Genomic DNA, 20938 nt, shown 5'->3' with positions numbered 1-20938 from the left:
AGTTAACAACTGTAAGAGAAGATGTATCTATTGAACTTTATCAAAGTTTGCTAAGCCTTCATAGAGGTGGTATCTAGATGTTCAGTTCTATTGAGTGAGAGCACATAATAGATTGAAAATGAATGGCATTTCAAAAGAAAATAACAGTACCAGTTCCACTTGGAAAAGCAGTGATTGAGACGAGAGGAATGCAGATGTGACAGAGAAGTTAGGAGGAAGACCAGAAAGGAAGGGAGTATCACAAAATACAAAAGTCATAACAAAGAACTATAAAGAAATGACAAGAAGGGAGGAAATCATCATAACACGACTCAGATTGGAGCACAACGTTTCTTGTGTGAAGTTATAGAAAAATGTGGAACACATGTTGCCTTGCTCCGTGTATGAAGGTCACGTGATAAAGTCGAGAAGTGCTAATTATTTCCAGGAGATGGCAGTAAAGCAACATTCAGAATAACAATCAGCTGCAGTTAAATCTTAGTGAAGAAGACCTCGGCCCCCAGGAAGAGCATGGCGCGGTATATGTGTTGGTTCGGCTCCCTTCGCTGTGGAACCAGGAGGTAACAGCGGTGTCACCGCGGGATCTAGCCCACAAGCAGTGACGCACTGACGGTTAGAGAGACGCGTAGGGTTGGTCGAGAATCCAAAACAATGGACGACAACCCCGCTCGGAGGGAGGCAGCTCGTCCGAGGAGGAGGGCGTCTGCTGCCGCGGAGGTTGGAGGAGCTAACGTAAGCCTGCAAGATGGCGAGGGACTCGAGGTACTCTCAGCCAGGGAAACTCAAGCTGGTCCGGACAGACCGAGTGCTGCCGGCGGGAGAACCGAGAGGAGGAACTCGGGACCGCAGGTGGTCCACCAGAGACACATGCCGATGGAGCCCCTCAAGTTCCATATCCCGAGGAAAACCAAGGAAAAGAGAGGTGGGAGTAGTCTTCGTATAGTCACAAAAAGTTGTGTTTTTCTTAACGTTTTACTTGTTATGCTTTGACTAATTTTATGCATTTTACAGTCGTTGCCTTAGAGGTATCCATCCTTTTAAACGTTCGGGTTTAACGGAAAAGATCCATTATCGGACAATATCCAAAGTCCATTCAATTCCGACCTGTTTGTGTGTTAGCATCGGTGCAGAGCAAGCGTTAACTACACATAACTTAATCACCAAAGTATAGCTATGTCATATACGTAACTGGGACTGTCATATATATATATTCATTATAATGAACTAACGAAAACCATACACACTGTACATGCTGTGTTGTGATGTGTTGGAGCTAGCGGCTAGGCTAACACGTTGCTAGCTAACGTTAGCGGTTAGCCAGCTAACGTTATTAACGTGCTTGTTGACGTTTTGTTTTCAGCTACCAGCAAACCGTAGTTTTGTTTGCAAGTGACAATAAATCTTCATTAACTGTGTCTCAGTTGTTAGTCCAAAGCTTGTTTTCAGCTTTATTTTGACGCTATCTTAGTGCACGTCAAGCTAACTTAAGGTAACCACCTCCTTGATTTGTTTACATTTGGGCGAGTGCGTGCACATGTACGTGTGCCCTCTCTGCTTTTTTCTTTTTTTCTGCTTTTAGTGTCACTGATGAATGACACTAAAATGAAGTAAAAACGTCATAAATAAGGACATTTGTGTCGGTCCCCTCTTCTTTTTGACCAGCTCAGGCTCGATATATGGGTAAATTGTAGTTTTACCTACTGTTTTAATTACTTACTGTTTATAAGGGCTCCAACTGCATATTATTTTCACGGTCGACTCAAACCGATTATCAAAATAGTTACCGATTAAAAGGTCACCGGAGACTAATCGATTAATTGATTCATCTTTTCATCTTTAAAGTGATTACATTGATTTATAGCATTGGAATTGTAGTCTCCATCATGTTTTGGATTACCTCACTTTACAGGAATAGTTTAACATTTTAGGAAACAAGCGTATCTTCTTTTTGTCGGAGGGTTACATGAGAAGATCATCACTCTCATGTCTGAATGGTAATGTATTTTAATGTATGACACAGAGTACTGTTTCATATTTTATATTTAAGTGGTCAAATAAAATCAATCAATCAATTATGAAGCTGCAGTCAGGAGCCACTTAGCTAAGCTTAACACAAAGACTGGAAACTGTAAAACGGCCAGCCTGACTCCGTCTGAAGGTAGGTAATGTGCACAGTAAATTATTCTAATATTAGCCACGTGGTTCTTAGTTATGATCCCTCCTTCCACATCTTATATTCAGTCAAAAGAGATAACAACAACAACAACAACAACAACAACAACAACACAATTTTCATCCTGCATTAGCTGTGTTTGACTTTTCATCTCAGCGTGTTGCATCATCACATCATCCTGTTTGTTGTTGTCAGTTAGCAAGTATCTAGCATCACCCAGCTATCAGTTATGATTATCTTTTGGTGAGATTTTCTCTGAACAAACAACAAACTGTAATCAGTGTTAGTATAAAGTATTAGGTCCCTTACAAGGCAAACTAAACTGGCATATTTTTCTTGGGACTTCTGTTGCTTTCTCTCTGTATGTAAAAGCTTTGAGATTTGCTATCACTTTCTTTTCATCCAGCTTTGGGTGGAATCACATGATGTAAATTTGCATCTTGGCAGAAATATTTCTGCCATTGCATGTTACTGCATGCATGCATGCAGAATGATATGGATTTATTTTGGAGTGGCCGTAACAATTTGCCGTATCACGGCTGTATTTTGAGGAGGCACACTAGACACGCTAGGCTGGGTCTGCCGTATTGTAAACACTATATATGTAGTATGTTGCCTTTTGTGTGACAAAAAAACTGAAAGAAACACATCACTGGTCCTGAATAAAGGGGCTCCACTAAACATTCAGAACTTTAATAGCAACAAACAAATATATGTGTGTGGGTGTGTGTGTGTGTGTGTGTGGTAATTCAAGTTTTTCTGTTGTTTTTTGTTTTGATAGGTCTGACTGTGCATGCATGTTTGTGCTTGTCGGCGTGAAAAAATATATAATTTACAATATATAAAAAAGCAGCATTTATTGAACTTAAGAAACAGTTAATCAAATCAACAGGGAAAACACCTTGAACTATGAAATTTCCTTTAATACTTTTGCTGTTGAGCTTTTTAATTCCCCTTCAAAACACAAGACAAAATAAGCGTTTACTTGCAAAATGTAATTTGCTAAACAATCTTTGTCTCAAATACATCAAAATTAGATCAACTGCACAGCCCTACTGTTGTTAAATGTCTGGCACGAGTGGATGTTTTTGCACATCGACAGCCGCCTCTCTCAGGTGTTTGATGCTCCATTTCAACCCCTCCTCCACGCTGAGGGTGGAGGAGGTAGTCTCCTGAGAATTTAGCACAAAAAAGGCTGCAACGCCTCTGTTATAATTGAGGCGGGCTAACGACTAGTTTTCGCGGGCTCCCCAGATGCCCAGACCTTCTGTGTGGGTGAGGCTCACCTGAAAGGTGCTAAAAGCTGCATAAAGTGTGTTATATATTTCTGAATTTAATAAAAAGCACTAAACGAATAAAATGTCTTATTTTCACAGGATTGACAGTATTAGGACACAATTGATCGTGTATTTATGGTTTCCGATGCGTATGAAATCCACTATTAATTAAAAAATTAGATATTGTAAAGAAGCTCAGTGCTTTACAGTGAAAGACAAAATAATAGAATATAAGCATGAACATGGGAACAAAGGTAGCATACACAACATACATATAAGAACACAGTATAAATGTGAGTAAAATAAAGAACCCGAATCAATGAAGCATACAACCAACCACAAACAACACAATCTACACGAAACAAAGTGTAACCCTGCCAACTGCACACACACACACACCACACGCACGTCACTTTTTGGGTGAACGTTGTCTGTGAGCCAGAAATGATCATCCAACATCGGTGTCAGACCTCCCTAATGCTCCTGATTTCTGAATAGGATCAAAACCCTGCAGCCAGTGGAGCGGAGGCTTTACTCACTGGGGATGTTTTACTTTCGTGTGATTAATTCGCACGTCAATAAACTTTTACACAGAATGCAAATATTACGCGGAGATTAAGCAGCATAATCTTTCCCCGGAACATTTTTCTCAACTTGGTGCGAATCAAAACCTCTTATTATGACGATCATAATGCAACAACACGGAGGCTGTATAGACAGCAAACCTTATCTCTAGGGCTGGGTTAAAATCTTCTTCAAGACCTTGTGAATCGGAGTCGAATCGATTTGGGAAATCGTTGGCGATACCCGGCCCTATTTATCACAACTTTAAACCTCGACAAAAGCAGCGTTTACCTAAAACACTCTTTCAGTTCTCACCTTTCACAATAAAAGCCATAGAGATACTGGATGTTTCACTGTCAGTACATTCTAAGGCGACTGTTTACCGGTGGGAATTGAATTGACTCAGATTCTTTCATTAAACTTAAACTCAATAAAATGGCGTACAGTAATGGTTTTGGAATACCGTGTTCAACAATGGTCACAATGTTTGGATACGCTACAGAGCACTGTTCGCCAAAACCAACAGATTCAGGAACAGTTTCTACCCACAAGCCATCTCTTTGATGAACAGCTGACTTCTTACCCACAGTGTCGGGTCCAATTCTGGTCAATAACCCAGCAACACTGTCTCTACACAGCACCTGTTCACTGGTTCCACTCATTATTCCACTTATTTAGTATTACTCATCATTCCCATTCTCACATCTCACTTATTATTTTATTTATTCATCATTCTCATTTCCTATTTCTGAACTGTTCATATTGTAATATAATAACATAATACTATTTATACCAGTATCCTTGCACTATGCTCCATATTTAAATAATTTTATTGATCTCTTCATTGCACTCATGCCTCTATATTGTTTCTGTTTAGAGTGTGTATATATTAGTGTGTATATTTCGTTCTGGTTGTTTTGTATGTGTAAGCACAGTGTGAGTAACGATGCTCCAAAGACAAATTCCTCGGATGTGTCCTCATACCTGGCAGATAAAGCTGATCCTGATTCGGATTCTGATGTCCACCGTCTCTTGGCCTTGTAGTGTATGTAGGGGCTCTGGAAATCGGGCTTCTTGGTTGCTAGGGGATAGAACGTGTTGTAGGTTAGCCAGCGAATCACTGCTCCTGACACTGTTTGTGTCCTGCTTTCTTTCTCTCAGCGCTGTTCCAGCATGTCTCCACTGAGTCCAGGGAGTATGAGGACATGATGACCATCCTGACGTCCAGCTACATCGACGCCGGCTCTGCTGGCTGCTTCACCTACTGCAAACCTCGGCTCGTCCACAGCGAGCTGCTGGAGAAAGAGGTGAGATACTGACCGGTGGAGGAGCACTACCATTTAAATATGTCTGCTACCTGGAGGTGAAATGTGCAGTGCGTACAAGAGTTTGTGTTTGATTGTATGTCAAAGAATTTGGAAGCTAATTATAGAGAAGTGGTGATGAATGTAAAATAAAAATGGGATCATGGAGGAATGGTCGTGGCTAGATTTGTCCAAAGACGTCAAGAAAAGGCCATTCAGACAAATTGGGATACGTTGTAAATGTTTACGATGGAGCCATGTTTGGTGTGACCAGCTGAGCTTCTTGTTTGTTCATGAATTGATTGTGTGTGTTTGTTTGTGTGCGTTTCAGTTTGTGGAGAAGAGGAAGGAGATGAAGGCAGATGGGAGGACAGACAAAGAGCTTGAGGAGAGCTACTGTTTCTTGTTGGCTGATTCTGTTAAGGTGAGAGGAAAGGAAGAGTCTAAGGCTACATCTACACTACTACCTTTTCCAAAGATCTCCTTCCACACATGAGTTTTAGCTCTAGTACAAAGATACCCTAGTTTTCAAACTAAAACGGGAGCAGCTGTTTTTTCAAATTTTCTTTGAGTGGCTTGAAACGCTGGAGTTTTGTGAATAAACGTAGCAAAAGATATTCATTTCTAAACCACAGGTGTAGTGTACTGTAACTGTAGCTTTAGTTATGAGCACATTACAAGCAGTAACTGTGTGGTGCTTTTGCTTTTTTGTTTAGTTGGCCATTTATCCTGTGCCATACTGTAGGTATTTTGTAACAGTCAAACTACTGAAGGACTTTCCTGGATCAATGCACTATAATGCTGAAAAGAAAACTGCAGCGAGTATATGTCAATTTCTGTATTTAATTCTAGGCTAAAGACACATTTTTCCTCTCTGGTCTTTTTTAACACACTATTCTAATCGCTCTGTCATGTTTATAATGATATATTTCTAAATTGCGGCTTGTTGTTGTGGTTGTGATGATGTATTTGGGATGCTTTTCTGTTTGTGTGTTTTGTTTCTTTTTATTCTGACATTTCAATGTTTAAACAGCACCTTGGTGCTTCATTGTACAGCACTTTGGTCAGCTTAAGCTGTGTTTTTAAATGTGCTCTAGAAATAAACTTTACTTACCTTCTTAATGGGGGACATTGCCTTCTACTTTGGATGCGTGGAGAAAAAGGCAACATCACAGATTGTTGTTGTGCCCTGAGGACTGAATGACTGGGTTTTCTCTAAAACAAGACTTTAGGATTGATATTTTACCCAGTTTATAATCCCCTTTTGTCATTTCTCTGAATTATTTGTCTGTTGTAGCTGCCCTGTGTCTGTGAGAAGGGGCTGCTTGTGGGTCAGAGCTGGATCACACTGCTGGGACACCCTAGTAAAGGTAGGAGGGAACAGATACAAGCAGAAATATAAAAACATAATAATGATAAAAATGAATGTATCTTTCTAGCCTTGTTTATTGTTCATTGTGAGCTCCACACCCTGCATGCTGAAAGGAGGCTAGAGCTGCAACGGACATTAAACTAATCGAACAAAATACAGTTTTCTTATTTCAGTTTTATATCATATTAAACTCTCCTGGCATGTTTGCACTCATGCGGTCTGGGAAAAGGCCAACAGCAATCAGACTAATCAGATTAATCAAATAAGAGACTCTTCTTCTAAAATGTTTTAAACCACAAATTCTATTATAGCATAATCTTATTTAATTGGTGCTTATTTCAGTGTAATCTTAGGGTATTTATTGAGTGCTTATACTATATTATTTCTTAGGGGTGGGAATCTCTGGGCACCTCACGATTAGACTCAGAAGCCAACGATTTGATTCAAAATCGATTATCAATTCATCTCGATGCAACAATTTCTTTCTGTACATTTCCGTGCACTTTTGTTGTTGATTTTGACACATACAGTATTTTTCACCCACACGTTTTAATGATTTTTTTTCTCTTTACTTGTTTTTTTTTTATTGTGTGGTCATTCCATGCTTAAGCCTTGAACACGCTTGAGAAAGTCACCTCCTCTCACAATAATCTTCCATGTCAGAGGCTACGTCATGTTTAAAGGTGGAGAATCGGCTTCTTAGAACATGAAACATGAGGCGGTCACATGTGATGTGATAAAGTAGATCAACAGCCTTTATGTGTATTGCCTAATTATTTTATGCATGTCTTATTGGATCATGTGTATATGGACAAAACCTTTTGTCTTTTGGCCATTTTTGTGTTTATTTTCTGTACTCTTGCCTACACTCTAAGTTGTTGTCCATTATCCCGTCCTGTTTCAGTCCCTCTGTTTTCAGATTTACACATGTCTGGAGACAGTAACTTTTAAATAAAAATCAACATATTTTTAATAATCGACTATTAACTTTTCAGAATCGAGCATTGAATCGTTCTAGAGAGAATCGCGACGCATCTAAGATTTTTTCCCCCCAGACCAACTATGTATGCTATTTAAAGTGGGATGGACATTTTGGATGGAAAATTATGTGATCTTAATTTTTGTTATCTGTGTGTGTGTGTGTGTGTCTCTTTGTGTGTCTGTAGGAGTGTATCTGTCCAGGTACTCAGACCTACTTCAGATTAACCCCTTAAATGTTGGAGCCACGGGGGAGGTAATCATCTTCAAAGTGATGAAGGTAAATCTGCCGTCTGTTCACCTGTCGGAGGCAGAAAGCGTGATGGAACTGGAGTTTCTGCTTCCTGCAGCAGTGCAGATGCTCTTTTCCCCTGCTCTCTGCTTTGTTCTCATGCAGTTGTCAGTTTTTCTTCTTTTTGCTACTTTTTTTTTTACGACAGTCATTGAAATTGTCATTTAATGAGTGTATTATTGTAGCTGGTATACACTGAGTATGCAGTAATAGAAATGGCAATAATCAGTTTTTTTGGTTTCAGGGGAAAGTGAAGAGCATATATGAGAACATGAAGAACGTTCTGGATCCAACGCCTCGCTTTGACAGCCACATCTCCAAGAATGCCAGCAAAGTCACATCGCTCGCATCCTACCGCTCCTTCGAACTCACACAGGTACACCACACACACACACACACACACACACACACACACACACACACACACACACACACACACCACACAACACCCACACACACCACACAACACACACACTTACTTGTGACATAAAGCAACTGAAACACTGACCAGGCCACTTGGTGTTAGGTTAACTTTCTTCAGAGCTTTTAATTGCTAAGTAAAGATTTTGTTTTGTTAAAACATTTCTATGACTTAAAGTTCCCGTTGTCTTGTTTTGTTGTTTATTTCAGCAATACTTCTACGAGTATTCCTTCGACGAGCTGCTGCAGCGCCCTCGCCAGGTGTGTCCGTACGCCGTCGTCTCCTTCCAGTTCAAAGGAAAAGACTCTTCACTCCCCAGCAAGCCTCTGACCCCCATCAGGTATCAAGTTCAGAATGCAACTCTGTTATTCCAGTGAAAACTCTTGGCTTACACTAAAACAAATTGAATAATTCACAAAGATCCTGAAATGTACTATATATTAAACATTAAAGAAGCCAATACAGAGAACATAGAACTGAGGTGGTCAATGAAATCATCTGGATTGTGGAGGTCATGGAGGATTTTAGGGTGCTCTTTTTACTCTTTAGTTGTTAATCAAATAGTTTGAAGTGTTTAAAATAGGGATGTGAATATAGTGCATTCATTTTGATTATTAATTTACAGAAATAAAATAACACGTAAAAAAATAACAATGCAACTTAAATGATTCCTTGATTGCCCCTTTACCCGTAGGTCACTGTACAGACAGTTGTCCACAGTAGCTCTGTAAACATGATGGAAGCAGGGGACAAAACGTTCCTCTTCCCAGTGAATGAAGCAGCTCGGGAAGGACTACCTCCTATTTTCCACTGGGCGCGTCGCAACCCCCGCGAGCAAGCGCTGCCATTCAACTAAATGTTTGCTACTCCACCAGCTGCGCCGCGGCTCGTCCCAGAAGCGGCTCTCAGCTGCGCTAAAGATACGCGTCAGGTCTATTTTCAGGCCAGCTGCGGGGCTGTTGGGACAGCCAGGCAGGAAGTGAAACAGCCAGCGCATCTGGTCAATAAAAAAAAATAAACACCCAACCCCCAATATCGTACACATATCCTCTAGAACACCACAAACGCCGAGAGATTCATCTTGAAGGTGGAAAAACATAATAAGACTTCACAGATGTTTTTTATCAGGACACCAGAAAAGATAGGGCATGGAGTTTAACTGCAGGAGTGCTTGGAGTGGAAGGTAGATCCCAGCTTAATACACACGTGATGGTTCCGTAAAGTACTTCTAGAGACAATAAAATCTGTGAGTCAGGTAGGCAAGATGCTCCGCCTCTGTGATGCTCCCAGCGTGGGTTAAAACCGCGGCGCAGCAGGGACGCGCCCAGTGGATGATTGGGTAGCCAGCCCGTGCAGGGGCATTTCACTGTGCGACAGTTTTGACCTTCAATACGTGGCTTGAAGACAACACCCGGGTGCTACAGTATCACCAGTCCTCTTTACACATCAGACGACACATCGGTCGTTACTCAACATTTCCGCATTCTCAGCTGAGATGGTCGACACGGCGCTGCAGTGTTTCACAGTTTACACTGCTTTAATTAGCTTAGCGGCTAGCAGAGTTTTGCCAACTCATCATTGTTGAAACAGAGCAACTGATTTTTGAATATGAGCTGCGCCCAGCTAGCTTATGGGGGTCCCAATTTAACATAAAAGATAAGTCAACAGGTCTAAAACTAATTCTTCCAGATGTCAGTAAATCTCCGAAACTCAGGCCGTAAGGTATATGGAGGGATGGAATGTATTTGCACACTGTATTGTACGCATGTCTTGTGTCTGTCCATGTATGCGTTGTATTATATGCATGCTGCACGTGCCAGCCTTTTGTCCAAGACAGATCTCCTCTGGGACAAATATACAAATCTTGAAACTTACAAAACTTGGTCCTTTAAATATAAGTTAAGTATCTTAATGTTCTCTGTGGGCTGTGTTTGATGGACAGGTTGAACAGTCAGTCAGCAGAGGGGAGTAAAGGTGAGTCCCTGTTTGCCATCTATTCACACCGCACCTTAAATAAGATGGTTCACACTTACATATAGGAACCTGACACTAATTCCTCTCTCTCTCTCTCTCTCTCTCTCCTCTCTCCTCTCTCTCTCTCTCTCTCTCTCCTATCTCCTTCTCTCTCCTCTCTCTCTCTCTCTCTCTCTCTCTCTCTCTCTCTCTCCTCTCTCTCTCTCAGAGCGGGCTCAGTTCACAGTGTGGACTGGAGATTTGGTGAAAGGGGATCAGGTTCTCTTCCAGATCGCCCTTCGCTCCTTCTCTCCTCCCTTCTTGCCCCACAGACTGTGAGTACTGAACCGCCTTCTATGACTGCAACTTTGTAATTAGAGCTGCAAAGATTAATCTGCAATTATTTTGATAACCAATGATACTGTAGGTCCTAATCATTTAAAAAAAAAAAAAAAAGTTCAACAACATCTCTGATTCCAGCTTCTTAAATGTAAATATGTTCTGCTGTCTTCACCCCTCTGTGACTGAATATCTTTGAGTTGTGACAAAGCAAGACATTTGTGACTGTCAGTTGAAGTAAACCTTGTGTTGCAAGAAAACTTTAAGTTTGTTATGAAACAATTTTGATGCGTTTTCTAATAACTTTTGTAATTTTTACATTCATAATCAATATCAAGCAGCCCTATTTCCGGGACAACCCGGGAGGGGTCCGGGGGACTGGACAACAACAAAACAAGAGATACCAGAGCACACAAGGCCAAATTGTCTCCTAAGTTACAATGACCGGCTATTTCTTCAGTCCGGCTCAGTGTTCTCTCAACATAAAACACTCCAGGGCTACGTTAAATCACTTCTAACAAACTTTACTAACGAGCCTAACCGCAACTGGTACCGACAACGTCTTCTTTACCTGAGTTTAGATAACACACTCGGCTGTCCTGCTATTACTACAGACGTGTGAACTAACCATAGACGGTTGCCTCGTTCATTAGATAGATAGATAGATAGATAGATATTTATTGATCCCAAAAAAATGGGAAATTACAGTGTTACAGCAGCACACAAAATATACATACATACAGTATACATGAAATAATAATTATAATAACAAAATATAAGAATAAAAATATAAGAATATAAGAAAAAATATTTAAATATATACAAGATGGGAAAAAGACAGAATGTGCAACTGTTAAAATGTAAATGAACCAATCGTGCCGGTTGCCCTTATTGCAATATTGTGTTGTTTGAGTCTCATCTAGCTCCCAGGGATGAAGTGTTGAAGAGTTTTATTATATGTCGTTGTGCCACTGCAGAATGAATTTAGGGGAAACGCTGGAATGCAAATTTGCGGTTATATTTGGCATCAAGAAATTTCTTTTCCGGGATGGCAGGCCTGTGTAGGGGAATCACCGCTAACTATCAACCATGTAACAATAACACTTTACTCACGTTGAGTCGATACGATTCACGGAATCACGATTTCTTTCGCACATTGAGCAAACAAACAAACAAAAGAAAATATGACTTTATTTATATAAACTGTGCAAATCCACAGATGTGGGCTCTTATCTCTTATGCAAGTGCAACTGAAATTGTATTTCATCTTGAATGACACAAGTTAATAATTAGATGTTAAAAACAAATCCCACATCAAAATAACTAAATAAAAGGATTTTTTTAATAAACACCCTAGGCCCTTTTTTTAAAAATTGCATTGTGATTCTTTTTGTGATACTCTTCTTTTTTTTTTAAAGTCTCACCTGGTTGTCTCTCTTTACATTTATATACATTTATTAAGGATGCATTGTTACACTCCTACTACTTATTACCAACTAAAAACCGAGTGTAACAATTTCATCCTCACTCTGTGTTCATCATCTGTCTCCTTCAGACCAGAGAAGTTGGAAATCGGTTGGTTGATGAAGCTCGACCAGGTGACCACGCTCCTGCCCTCCGACCTGCTCTCGTACAACCTCTACACCAGTAGCCAAGAAGGTGAAGCCGAATGAACCCTCGGAGTGACTCTAGTACACCTAACACACCGGGATGCAGAGGATGGGTCTAGCTCAAGGCTCAAGGAGTTACAAATAGCCATTATTTTGTTTAAAAAAAAAAAAAAAAATAGTTCCAAGGCACTATTCTTACAAAAAAAGTAAAAAAAAAAATAGATATTTAAATTGTTAGTACGTTAAGTTTGAGGTTGGTAGCAACCCACGCGTAGAGGAAGGCTATTTGTGCCACCACGTGTGGATTGCTACCCAGCTATATTTTTAACCTAACAATTTCCACATGAAATAGCCATCTACATAAAGGCTTTTTAACTTTTTGAAAGAAGAGGGCCTTGGACCTTTTCTTTTTTTAATTTTTTTTTTACTTTTATCAGAATCAGAATCAGAAATACTTTATTGATCCCCGAAGGGAAACTCTGTGTTGTAGTTGCACAAATATTATAAATAGAGTAGAAATACAAGAAATAAAGAAATATAAGGAATTGGATACGTACGGTATTTACATAAAGGAATGTTATTATACATTATTTACATAATTAACATAATTAAGGATTTGGAATGGTGAAAAGTTAAATAATAATAATAATAATAATAATTATTATTGTAGTATTTGAAATTGCACAGATGTCAGGCCAGTGTTATTGCACAAAACAGATGTTTTATGTTTTATGTTTTATGTTCCTTTCCATAGTGCACCTTCCTTATTTGTTATTTGAACTTCTGAGCACTCCAGACCTTTTTTTTTTCCTCCAGATGTTATTTTGTGTGGACATTCAACATCTTTAAAGTTGACCGATTGCAGATTTGTAGTAATCAGCATTTCTGAGACCACATTTACACAATCACAGGACGTGAAAAATCCTTTCAGGGTGGAGTCTTAAAGTGTGGAAAGAAGAAAATGTTTTTCTTTGCCGTTTGTATTGTATTATCAGTGTTGCATTGTATAAACTAGAGAAGAAATTTTACATTAATTTTACGTGTTTGTGTGTGTGTGTGTGTAGTTGTGAAAAATGGCCATTGCAGCAGTCTTCTGGAGGTGACTGACAGAAGTCGGTCTACGACCAGCGTGACGAGACTGCTGCAGGAACTGGAGATCAACAGAGTGGTGAGTTTGGCTTGTTTTTATAATAATATCAGTTTTGTTTTGCTGAGTATATGACAGCTTCAATATAGAGAAATAACAGGATACAGCACATGAAAGACAATTATTCAACATCAATGTAAAATGTACGAAATTGGCCAGGGCTTTTATTTTCCTTGATAGATGGATGGATAGGGAAGGATAGGATAGATAGGATAAATGTGATATATATTTACAATTGGGCTTTTAAGTAATATGACAAAGAAGAAAACTGCATTTTCTGGAGGCTATGTGTTTGGTTGATGAAAGCTAAATGTTACTCTTGCTAAGCTGTAATGATTGCTGAATGACAGTCGTCTGGTCTCCCTTCAGGTTTTGGTGACTCAACTTACAGACAGAGGCTTCCTCTTCCTGATATCCAGTGTTCAGATGGCTACTCCCTCTGGTATGACGTGGGTCAGATAGAGGGGGGGGGTGGGGGTAAACTATGTAAAGGATAACCCTTTCACTGCATGAGGTGGAGTGAATCTTTCCACTTTTACAATGGCCACTTGCCAGTAATCCAAATAATATTGTTGACTCATAGTTTCATATTTTGGGCAAGTACACTCTTTAAATGTGAAGTTTGTGTTATATGGAGTAAATGTTACATTACAGCTTCAGGTAAGAGAAGCCATGTTGTTGTATTTTTTCAGAGAGAGGAGAGAGCTGGAAGAGGTGTCTTCAGGCCTTGTTCGTATTCCCAGAGTCCAGAGATGTGTCCAGTGAGTAACACCGGGGCTGCGGCTTGTGTGGATGATTTATTTACAAAATTTTCCAAATCCTGTATTCTCCAGTTTGGATGTCCCGATCTAGTTTTTCATTGGCCTTACTTTAGCCAATACAGAGCCATTAAAATATGCCAGGATCGGCCCCCAATACTAATCTTTAGGATCAGCTCAGGGCTTTTCTATTATTCAGTGCGTTGTTGTCTGTTGGACAAAAGAAAGTAATTAAAAAGAGAGTGAGCTAAAAGAGGTTTAAGGTTTCATATAGCTGAGCAGAGTTATGAGACAGCAGGTCATTATTACGCTATTACACATAGTCAGTTGACCCACTGTAGATACAAACAGCACCGATTAGTGCAGCTTTAATAAGCACACCGGCATCAACCGTGAATGCTAAGCAACATCTACAGGAAACAAAAACTGAAGCTTTGATGTATATATTAATGTTCTCTTACTTCTTTCCTGTAGCATTAAGGTGTGCCTCCTCCTCCCATGATGCCTCGGAGTCGTTGATGTCTGGCGGCATGGTGATGCCGCGGCTGAACCAGTTTATCCCAGTGCTGCACCACGCCCTGGTCAAGGCCCGCGCCAACCCCCCTCCTGAGCTGTCTGCCGGGGTGGAGCGCCTGGCACGGGATTACCTCGCCAGCCTGAACGACGGCATTGTAAGACAGATTATAATTATTGTTTTTAAATAGGGCTCTCAATTCTTGATTCAAACATTAAACCGAGATTAATCGCACGATTGTCCATAGTTAACTCGCTATTCATAGCACTTTCTTTTGTATCTGTTTTAAATGTACTCTAAAAGGGATATTAAAGTTTTTAACCCTAAAGTGATATTTGAGACTCGACGTACTCCGGTGGTAACTCAGTTCACATAGACGGTACATAAAAATACCTTTAATCTTGTCAAGAGAACCATCTGGAAGAGCTTTGAAAACTAAACTTTCTGTTCAAAAGAACCTTTTCCTTATCTATTTCTGCTCGAGGAGGTTTGTTTCTTTTACCTTCATTTTGGCCTTAAGCTGCTTTTTAATCATTGATTTAGTTCAAAATGTAAGTAATATAGGCTGTTACTCAGAGCGGGAAGTCTCTCTTTAGATGAAGTGGGTCATTTGTGATTCAGGATCAGGTTTAACCTCCGTAGCCTCTTCAGAGCGTACACCACATCCATGGCGGCCACCGTCTTCCTCTGGACGTGCTCAGTGTTAGGTGACGGCGTCACAGATCGAGTTATCCAAGAACACCTTCAGCCCACCGCGGGTCACCTCTTAGATCAGATCAGAGATGCGCTCCACTGCCGGGTTTGGTGATCACCTGGATGTTATCATGGAGTTCTTTACGGTTTCTGCTAGCTGTCCGTAAGGTTACTGCTGCATCGCTTCCTGATTTTCCCATGCTATGAAACAGCCCTAGACCTAAAATCACAGTACGCGCCGAATTAATCGATCGGTAACTCGTTATTATCGTGTCATTTTTGACGGCCACTATTTTGAAATGAATTTGATTGTAGCGGTCAACATACTTTTGGCATGTAATTAGTCCATATGCGTTTTATTTGTTCTTTAAATCATTCATGAGCATTAAAGCAAATATTTCTGTCTTTGCTCTCCAGATTCGACAGTACCCCATGAGCGAGTACGATTCCAAACTGGATGAGCGAGGAAAGCTGTTTCCTGCTCCCAAACACCACCGGGTGAACATGGACGGCTATCTGCGCTCCTACCTGTACAACCCAGCCCTCTACCTGCTTTCAGTGGCCCGGGCCAGGCAGATGGTGGAGGCACAGTGTGGCCCCGAGGAGCTGCAGGACGTGAGGCTCAGGAAGGGCTGGGGAGGCCAGAGGGAGGCAACAGGGAAGGAGGCGACCAGCAACGCTAGAGACAAACAGGCCAACACTCAAAAGGTGAACGATGACATTTGGGCAACAATGGTATATGTAACAAAACAAAATATAGCGGTGTGGACAAAGATTTCTTTGTCAGTGTGGTGCTTTAGATTGAATTATTTAGTCAACTCAAATGTTTTTTCTTTGTGGCTCAGATGCAGCAGCTGGTAGACCTAGTTTTGACCTGTAAGAGGAATGCAGAGAATGAGGTGAGGAGGGAGGAAGGAGGAGGAGGGGTCAAGGTACCAGGGAGGAAGAGGAAAATGGAACAGGAGACCGCAGAGAGGGCACTTAAGTTCCTGAAGGCATCACAGGATCCCGGAAGACACGGCAAGATTCCAGGTGAGGAGTCTGAAGCTTTTTTCCCCCCCCCCGCCAGCAACACGCTTTATTGAGGGGACAAGGCGTGTTTGTTCTTTTGCCAGTCAACAATGTCAATGATGTTAGGGGGACTTGTTCCCGGCTACGTAAAATTAGATTTTGGGACCAAAAATGTAACTTCTGAAGTCAGGAATTTGCAGCTTTTCATCAACTTTGTGTACATTTGTTTCACCTCCAGTTGGTTCTTGCTTTGATTTAAGTCTGCATCATCATTTACTCTTTATAATTTAATTGTTCATCTTGCAATCAATGGGCAATGTTCTGCTTACTGACATGTTTTATCTCTGCTTTTGGTTCCTAGTTGAAGGAAGCCAAGTCCCTGGCTCTCCTGGATCTCTTGCGTCTGTCATTGGCTCAGTGGGTTTGAAGGACTTTGATCTGAGGGAAGATGGATCTGAACTAGCTGCTAGTCTTCTCAGTTTACTAACAGGTGACTGGATACGGAGACTTTCTGCCTAACCACATACACTAACCACTTTACCACCTGTGGAGCCTTTGACTTTTTATTCATATTCTTTTCTATCTGTTCCTTAACATGATCTTTTTCCAGTTGGTTGCATCAAAACGCTAGAAGTAGATCGTAGGACATCTTGAAATCATTGGTTATGATGACCACATTTTGAAAACTTTCGATGAAAAACAGATCTTTGAAAATAAATGTTTCCTGCACCACTGACAGGCCTCGCCCAGGATGCCAGGGGAACGGCCAATCAAAGTGCTAGTGAAGTGCAAGAGGAGGGGCAGAGGGAATCCTGTCCATTTGATAAGTTGGCCACCAAGCTTGGTTTGCCCACCAACTGTGACATTGACCTGAGGAAGCAGGACGAGCTGGAGGTAACTGACGTTTTTAAAGATCCCCTCCACTCAAAAATGTTTTTCTTATGTTTACGTCCCCTTTTAGGTCTCTGTGCTAATAAGTTTAGTGCTGTTATACTTCGCTACTGTGTACAAAGCATTACAAAAGATGTATATTGCGTTACTTAATAATTATAAATAATAACAATATACGTTTTGTGTAAATCTCCATCTGAAAAGAATGTAGTACTTACTTGTACTCTGATTGTGTCCTCGGCTAGCAGAAACAGAGTTTGGGTCTTTTCACTTTTTAAGACCCTCTTTCATAGTGGGACAGAATTTAATACCTAAAAAGGAGCAGGTACGGTTAATTGTGTGTGGGTGTGTGTGTGTGGGAGCAGACGGCGGGCAGCATCAGTAGTTCGGAGGGATTCAGTCCCAGCTCCCACAGCGGGGAGATGAGTCGCCACGGAGCAGCAGGTAGAGAGGAGGAGGAGGAGGAGGAGGCCAAACGAGGAGAGCAGCAGGTTACGAAGAGGACGACGACGTGGGGGAGATCCCTTGGGTTCTCATCCCCATTACAGGTCTGTCTGCCACCTTATCAAATAGCTGCAATTAGTATAAATGTATGTTTTGTAATAAATCAGCAAGCAAACCATTCTTAGATTCACTTAACAAATAATCAACATTAACACCAGCCTACATTCATCTCATACGTACACATCTCATATGTGCATACATACATTACAATATCAACGGAAGACAAACAATGAGACAAATGAGGGGAAAAAGGGGAAACAAATGGCTGATAGAAGTCCTGATTAATTTATCCTGCACAAAAAGATGTCAAACTCACAGTGGGAGCCACAGTGCTTTATAATGTTTTCTTTTTTTAAGACACAGCAAATGTGCATTTTATACTTTTACCATTACCATTTCCAGAGCAGCTTAGTATTCTGGCCAGACTGCAACTGTTTAACAGAAGTGACCAGAAGGAAAACTGAAAGTTAACTTTAAACTCGTCTGCAGGTGTGTGTTCACAGAGGTACACCCAGAGAGACAGAAACATCCCCCAGGACCCTCGCTTCCAGCACCTCACCACAGCAACGAGCATCACCACAGCAACCAAACCTCGCAGGAAGAGCCCCACCCCATCTCCTGAGCAAAGCATTCCTCCTTCCCCCCTCCAGTGCCCATCCCCTGAGCCCAGCCCTCCTCACTCCCCCTCCCAATGCCCCTCACCCGACCCCAGCCCTCCCCAGTCACCCTCCCAATGTCCATCTCCAGAGCCCAGCCCACCCCCTTCCCCGTCACAGTGCCCGTCCCCAGTGCCCAGCCCTGCCCCTTCCCATTCCTTATGCTTGGACTCTCAACTTGGTCGTTACCACTCACCCTCCTGGTGCCAGTACACAGAGCCTAATGAGCTCAGCATGTTTAACAAGGAGCAGAGTGGTGTTAACGAGGAGCAGTTAGCCGCCACAGCCTCCAGGGAGTTTGCAGGTAACCTCAGCCACACTTGGGGTCTGCTTAAATGGTCACATGGCCGTTTCAGAGTGTGCAACTTTGACACACACACACCGCACACATATAATATATATCCATTTATAAAGAAATAAGGAGTTGTATACTGTACCTAAAAGATTTACACTGTGTAGTCTACACATATGTAATCATTTCCCACTGGCCAAAAAACACACTTACACTCAGTAACATTGGGCTTTGGTTTTCAGTGGGAAAAGTTACAATCGGCATTCACTCACATCACGGGACAAATGACTCTAGACTAGACGGGGTATTAAGCGGCTCCAGCTATGCTCTGCAGTGATGGAAACAGAACACTTGTGTAGATACGCATATTTTCTGCCCTCTTCCGGCACGATGTTGTGATACACGTCTGCTCCATTTGTAACTTCTGTCTTCTTGGCCACAAATTCCTTCCCTTCTCCTCCCAAACAGCGCTGCAACATCAAACTATTGCCACCAAGTTTGAAAGAGAGATTTAATAAGAAAAAAAAGGTAGCCATTGTAACATTTTCACTAGCCATTTCCATAATAACAATGTGTATATATATATATATATATATATATATATATATATTTAAAATATTATGGTGGCAAACATTGTGGGAAATGAAATACTATACATGAATTTAACAACACAGATTTACAGTCATGGTACTTATGGCATTAGCAGCAGCAGTTGGTCATTGCACCTGGGGCCTAGTTGTTATGGAGGGGGCAGGGCGGGGTCCACGCCTCTGGGGAAAAGGTGTTGCGTGCCAGCTGGGAGGGTGGTAAACGGGGGGGGGGGGGGGTCTGTGGTGTGAGGTCTCCCAATATGTTTGAAGCCCGTTTTTATAGAGACTGCTCAAGTGGATGTCTCTCAACTGAGCCGTTTTAACTATCCGCTGCAGGTCCTTCCTGTCTGCAGCGATCATCTGTTTTAATGTTGTAAAGATTATTTTTTGGCATTTTGAGCCTTTATTTGGCAGGAGAGCTAAAGACAAGAAAGGGGAGGGAGAGCGGGAATGACATGAATTTAATGGGAGCCCCATTGGTCAGGAGTTTTTAGGAGTCTTCTTGACCAGGCTTAAGACTATGAAGACTAGTCTATGTAGACTGCCAGGAACTTGAAATTAGACTCAGTCTTGTGTGGTGTGTGTGTTTTTTTTGTTTTTCTGAAGTCAGTGATAATTTCTTTATTTTAATTTTTGTGTTGTTGAAGTTCAGGTTGTTGTCCTTGCACCATGCAGATGTCACGTGCAAATAGAATCAAGGTTTTAGAGCTGTGAGTGGGTGTGCAATCGGGATCGAAAAGAGATTAGAGATGTAGACTGAGACTCCACAACTACGTTTTCATTTTTAAGCAGTGTTTGGAGACAAGAACAATCTCTGTCCACACAACTGTTTTAGCTCCAACAAGATAGGTGATGAGCCACAAATCTTAATATTCAAATTAGCCCTAAACCACATTCTGCACTCAACTTTAAATAATGCTACATCAGTCGGGACTTGCGTTGTTAGACTTTTTTTTTTTTTTACTCAGTATGCATCCATTGTGTGTTCTTCCTTCTGCAGGGGTGTTCAAGGACAGAGAAGAGAAACCTCAGGTGGAAGAAAAGAAGAATGAAGAGCCATCCATGTCTGCATTGTTCCAGCCATCTGTCCCTCCAGCTCCAGAGAGGAGGACGAACCTCTCACCACAACCAGCTGAGCGCGAGAAGGAACATGCAAAGGGGAAGGTGAATGAGGTTCAGGCTAAAGTTTTAGAGGAGGGAAAAGAATCTCAGCTAGTTGAGAGAGTGCAAAAGCAAGAACAAGAAGAGGTCGGCGAGGGTAAGAAAGACGAGGAGGGGCAGGTGGTGGAAAGGATACATGTGGTAGCTAGTGATAATGATCAGAGGGGAGAAGCCACAGAACTCGTGAGCAGCTCTTTGTTATCTCCTTCCGTCTCCTTACCTCCCTCTCATCTTGACAACATTGTGGACAAACATTTGGGCGACTTCTCCTCTGAGATACAGCTCCTCCTGCAGAAGCAGAGCATTAATTACAGCTTCCCCCAGTACCCACACTGCATTTCATACACACAAAACCCCGCACCTCAACACACACTCCCACACACCCTCAAATCTCAGTTTTCACAGTATGTGTCTTTCTACAACCCCTGCCCCTCGGTC

The 20938-nt window shown here is 41.4% G+C and overlaps 1 protein-coding gene across 2 annotated transcripts; it reads left to right on the top strand.

Annotated features, from left to right (window-relative positions):
- Positions 1-454: 454 nt before the first annotated feature.
- Positions 455-20580, top strand: LOC116687984 (protein TASOR). Of its 2 annotated transcripts, none has more exons than XM_032513733.1 (21): positions 455-922; positions 5176-5321; positions 5650-5742; positions 6616-6688; positions 7857-7948; positions 8205-8336; positions 8591-8721; positions 10324-10355; positions 10564-10669; positions 12229-12332; positions 13348-13451; positions 13800-13872; positions 14123-14191; positions 14663-14859; positions 15813-16103; positions 16241-16427; positions 16768-16896; positions 17146-17300; positions 17663-17849; positions 18286-18761; positions 20340-20580. In XM_032513733.1, the coding sequence occupies exons 1-20, from the start codon at positions 652-654 to the stop codon at positions 18732-18734; spliced, it is 3021 nt and encodes a 1006-aa protein (XP_032369624.1). In that variant the 5' UTR covers positions 455-651; the 3' UTR covers positions 18735-18761; positions 20340-20580. The 2 variants fall into 2 exon arrangements, with proteins under 2 accessions (XP_032369624.1, XP_032369625.1); XM_032513734.1 differs by having other exon boundaries at positions 456-922; positions 17663-17845; positions 18291-18761.
- The last annotated feature ends 358 nt before the right edge of the window (positions 20581-20938 follow it).

Source organism: Etheostoma spectabile, chromosome 4 (assembly GCF_008692095.1).
Source record: "Etheostoma spectabile isolate EspeVRDwgs_2016 chromosome 4, UIUC_Espe_1.0, whole genome shotgun sequence".
In the NCBI taxonomy this organism is placed as follows: domain Eukaryota; kingdom Metazoa; phylum Chordata; class Actinopteri; order Perciformes; family Percidae; genus Etheostoma; species Etheostoma spectabile.
Note: the sequence above shows the minus strand (reverse complement) of the source record. Positions and strands in the feature narration are given on the sequence as shown.

What these genes read in the sequence shown, in the direction of transcription:
- LOC116687984 (XM_032513733.1), top strand. Translation starts at nt 652, where the DNA reads ATGGACGACAACCCCGCTCGGAGGGAGGCAGCTCGTCCGAGGAGGAGG. An exon ending in GCTGGGACACCCTAGTAAAG is followed by an intron (nt 6,689 to 7,856) that starts GTAGGAGGGAAC and finishes GTGTGTCTGTAG; the next exon opens with GAGTGTATCTGTCCAGGTAC. An exon ending in GCTCCTTCGAACTCACACAG is followed by an intron (nt 8,337 to 8,590) that starts GTACACCACACA and finishes TGTTTATTTCAG; the next exon opens with CAATACTTCTACGAGTATTC.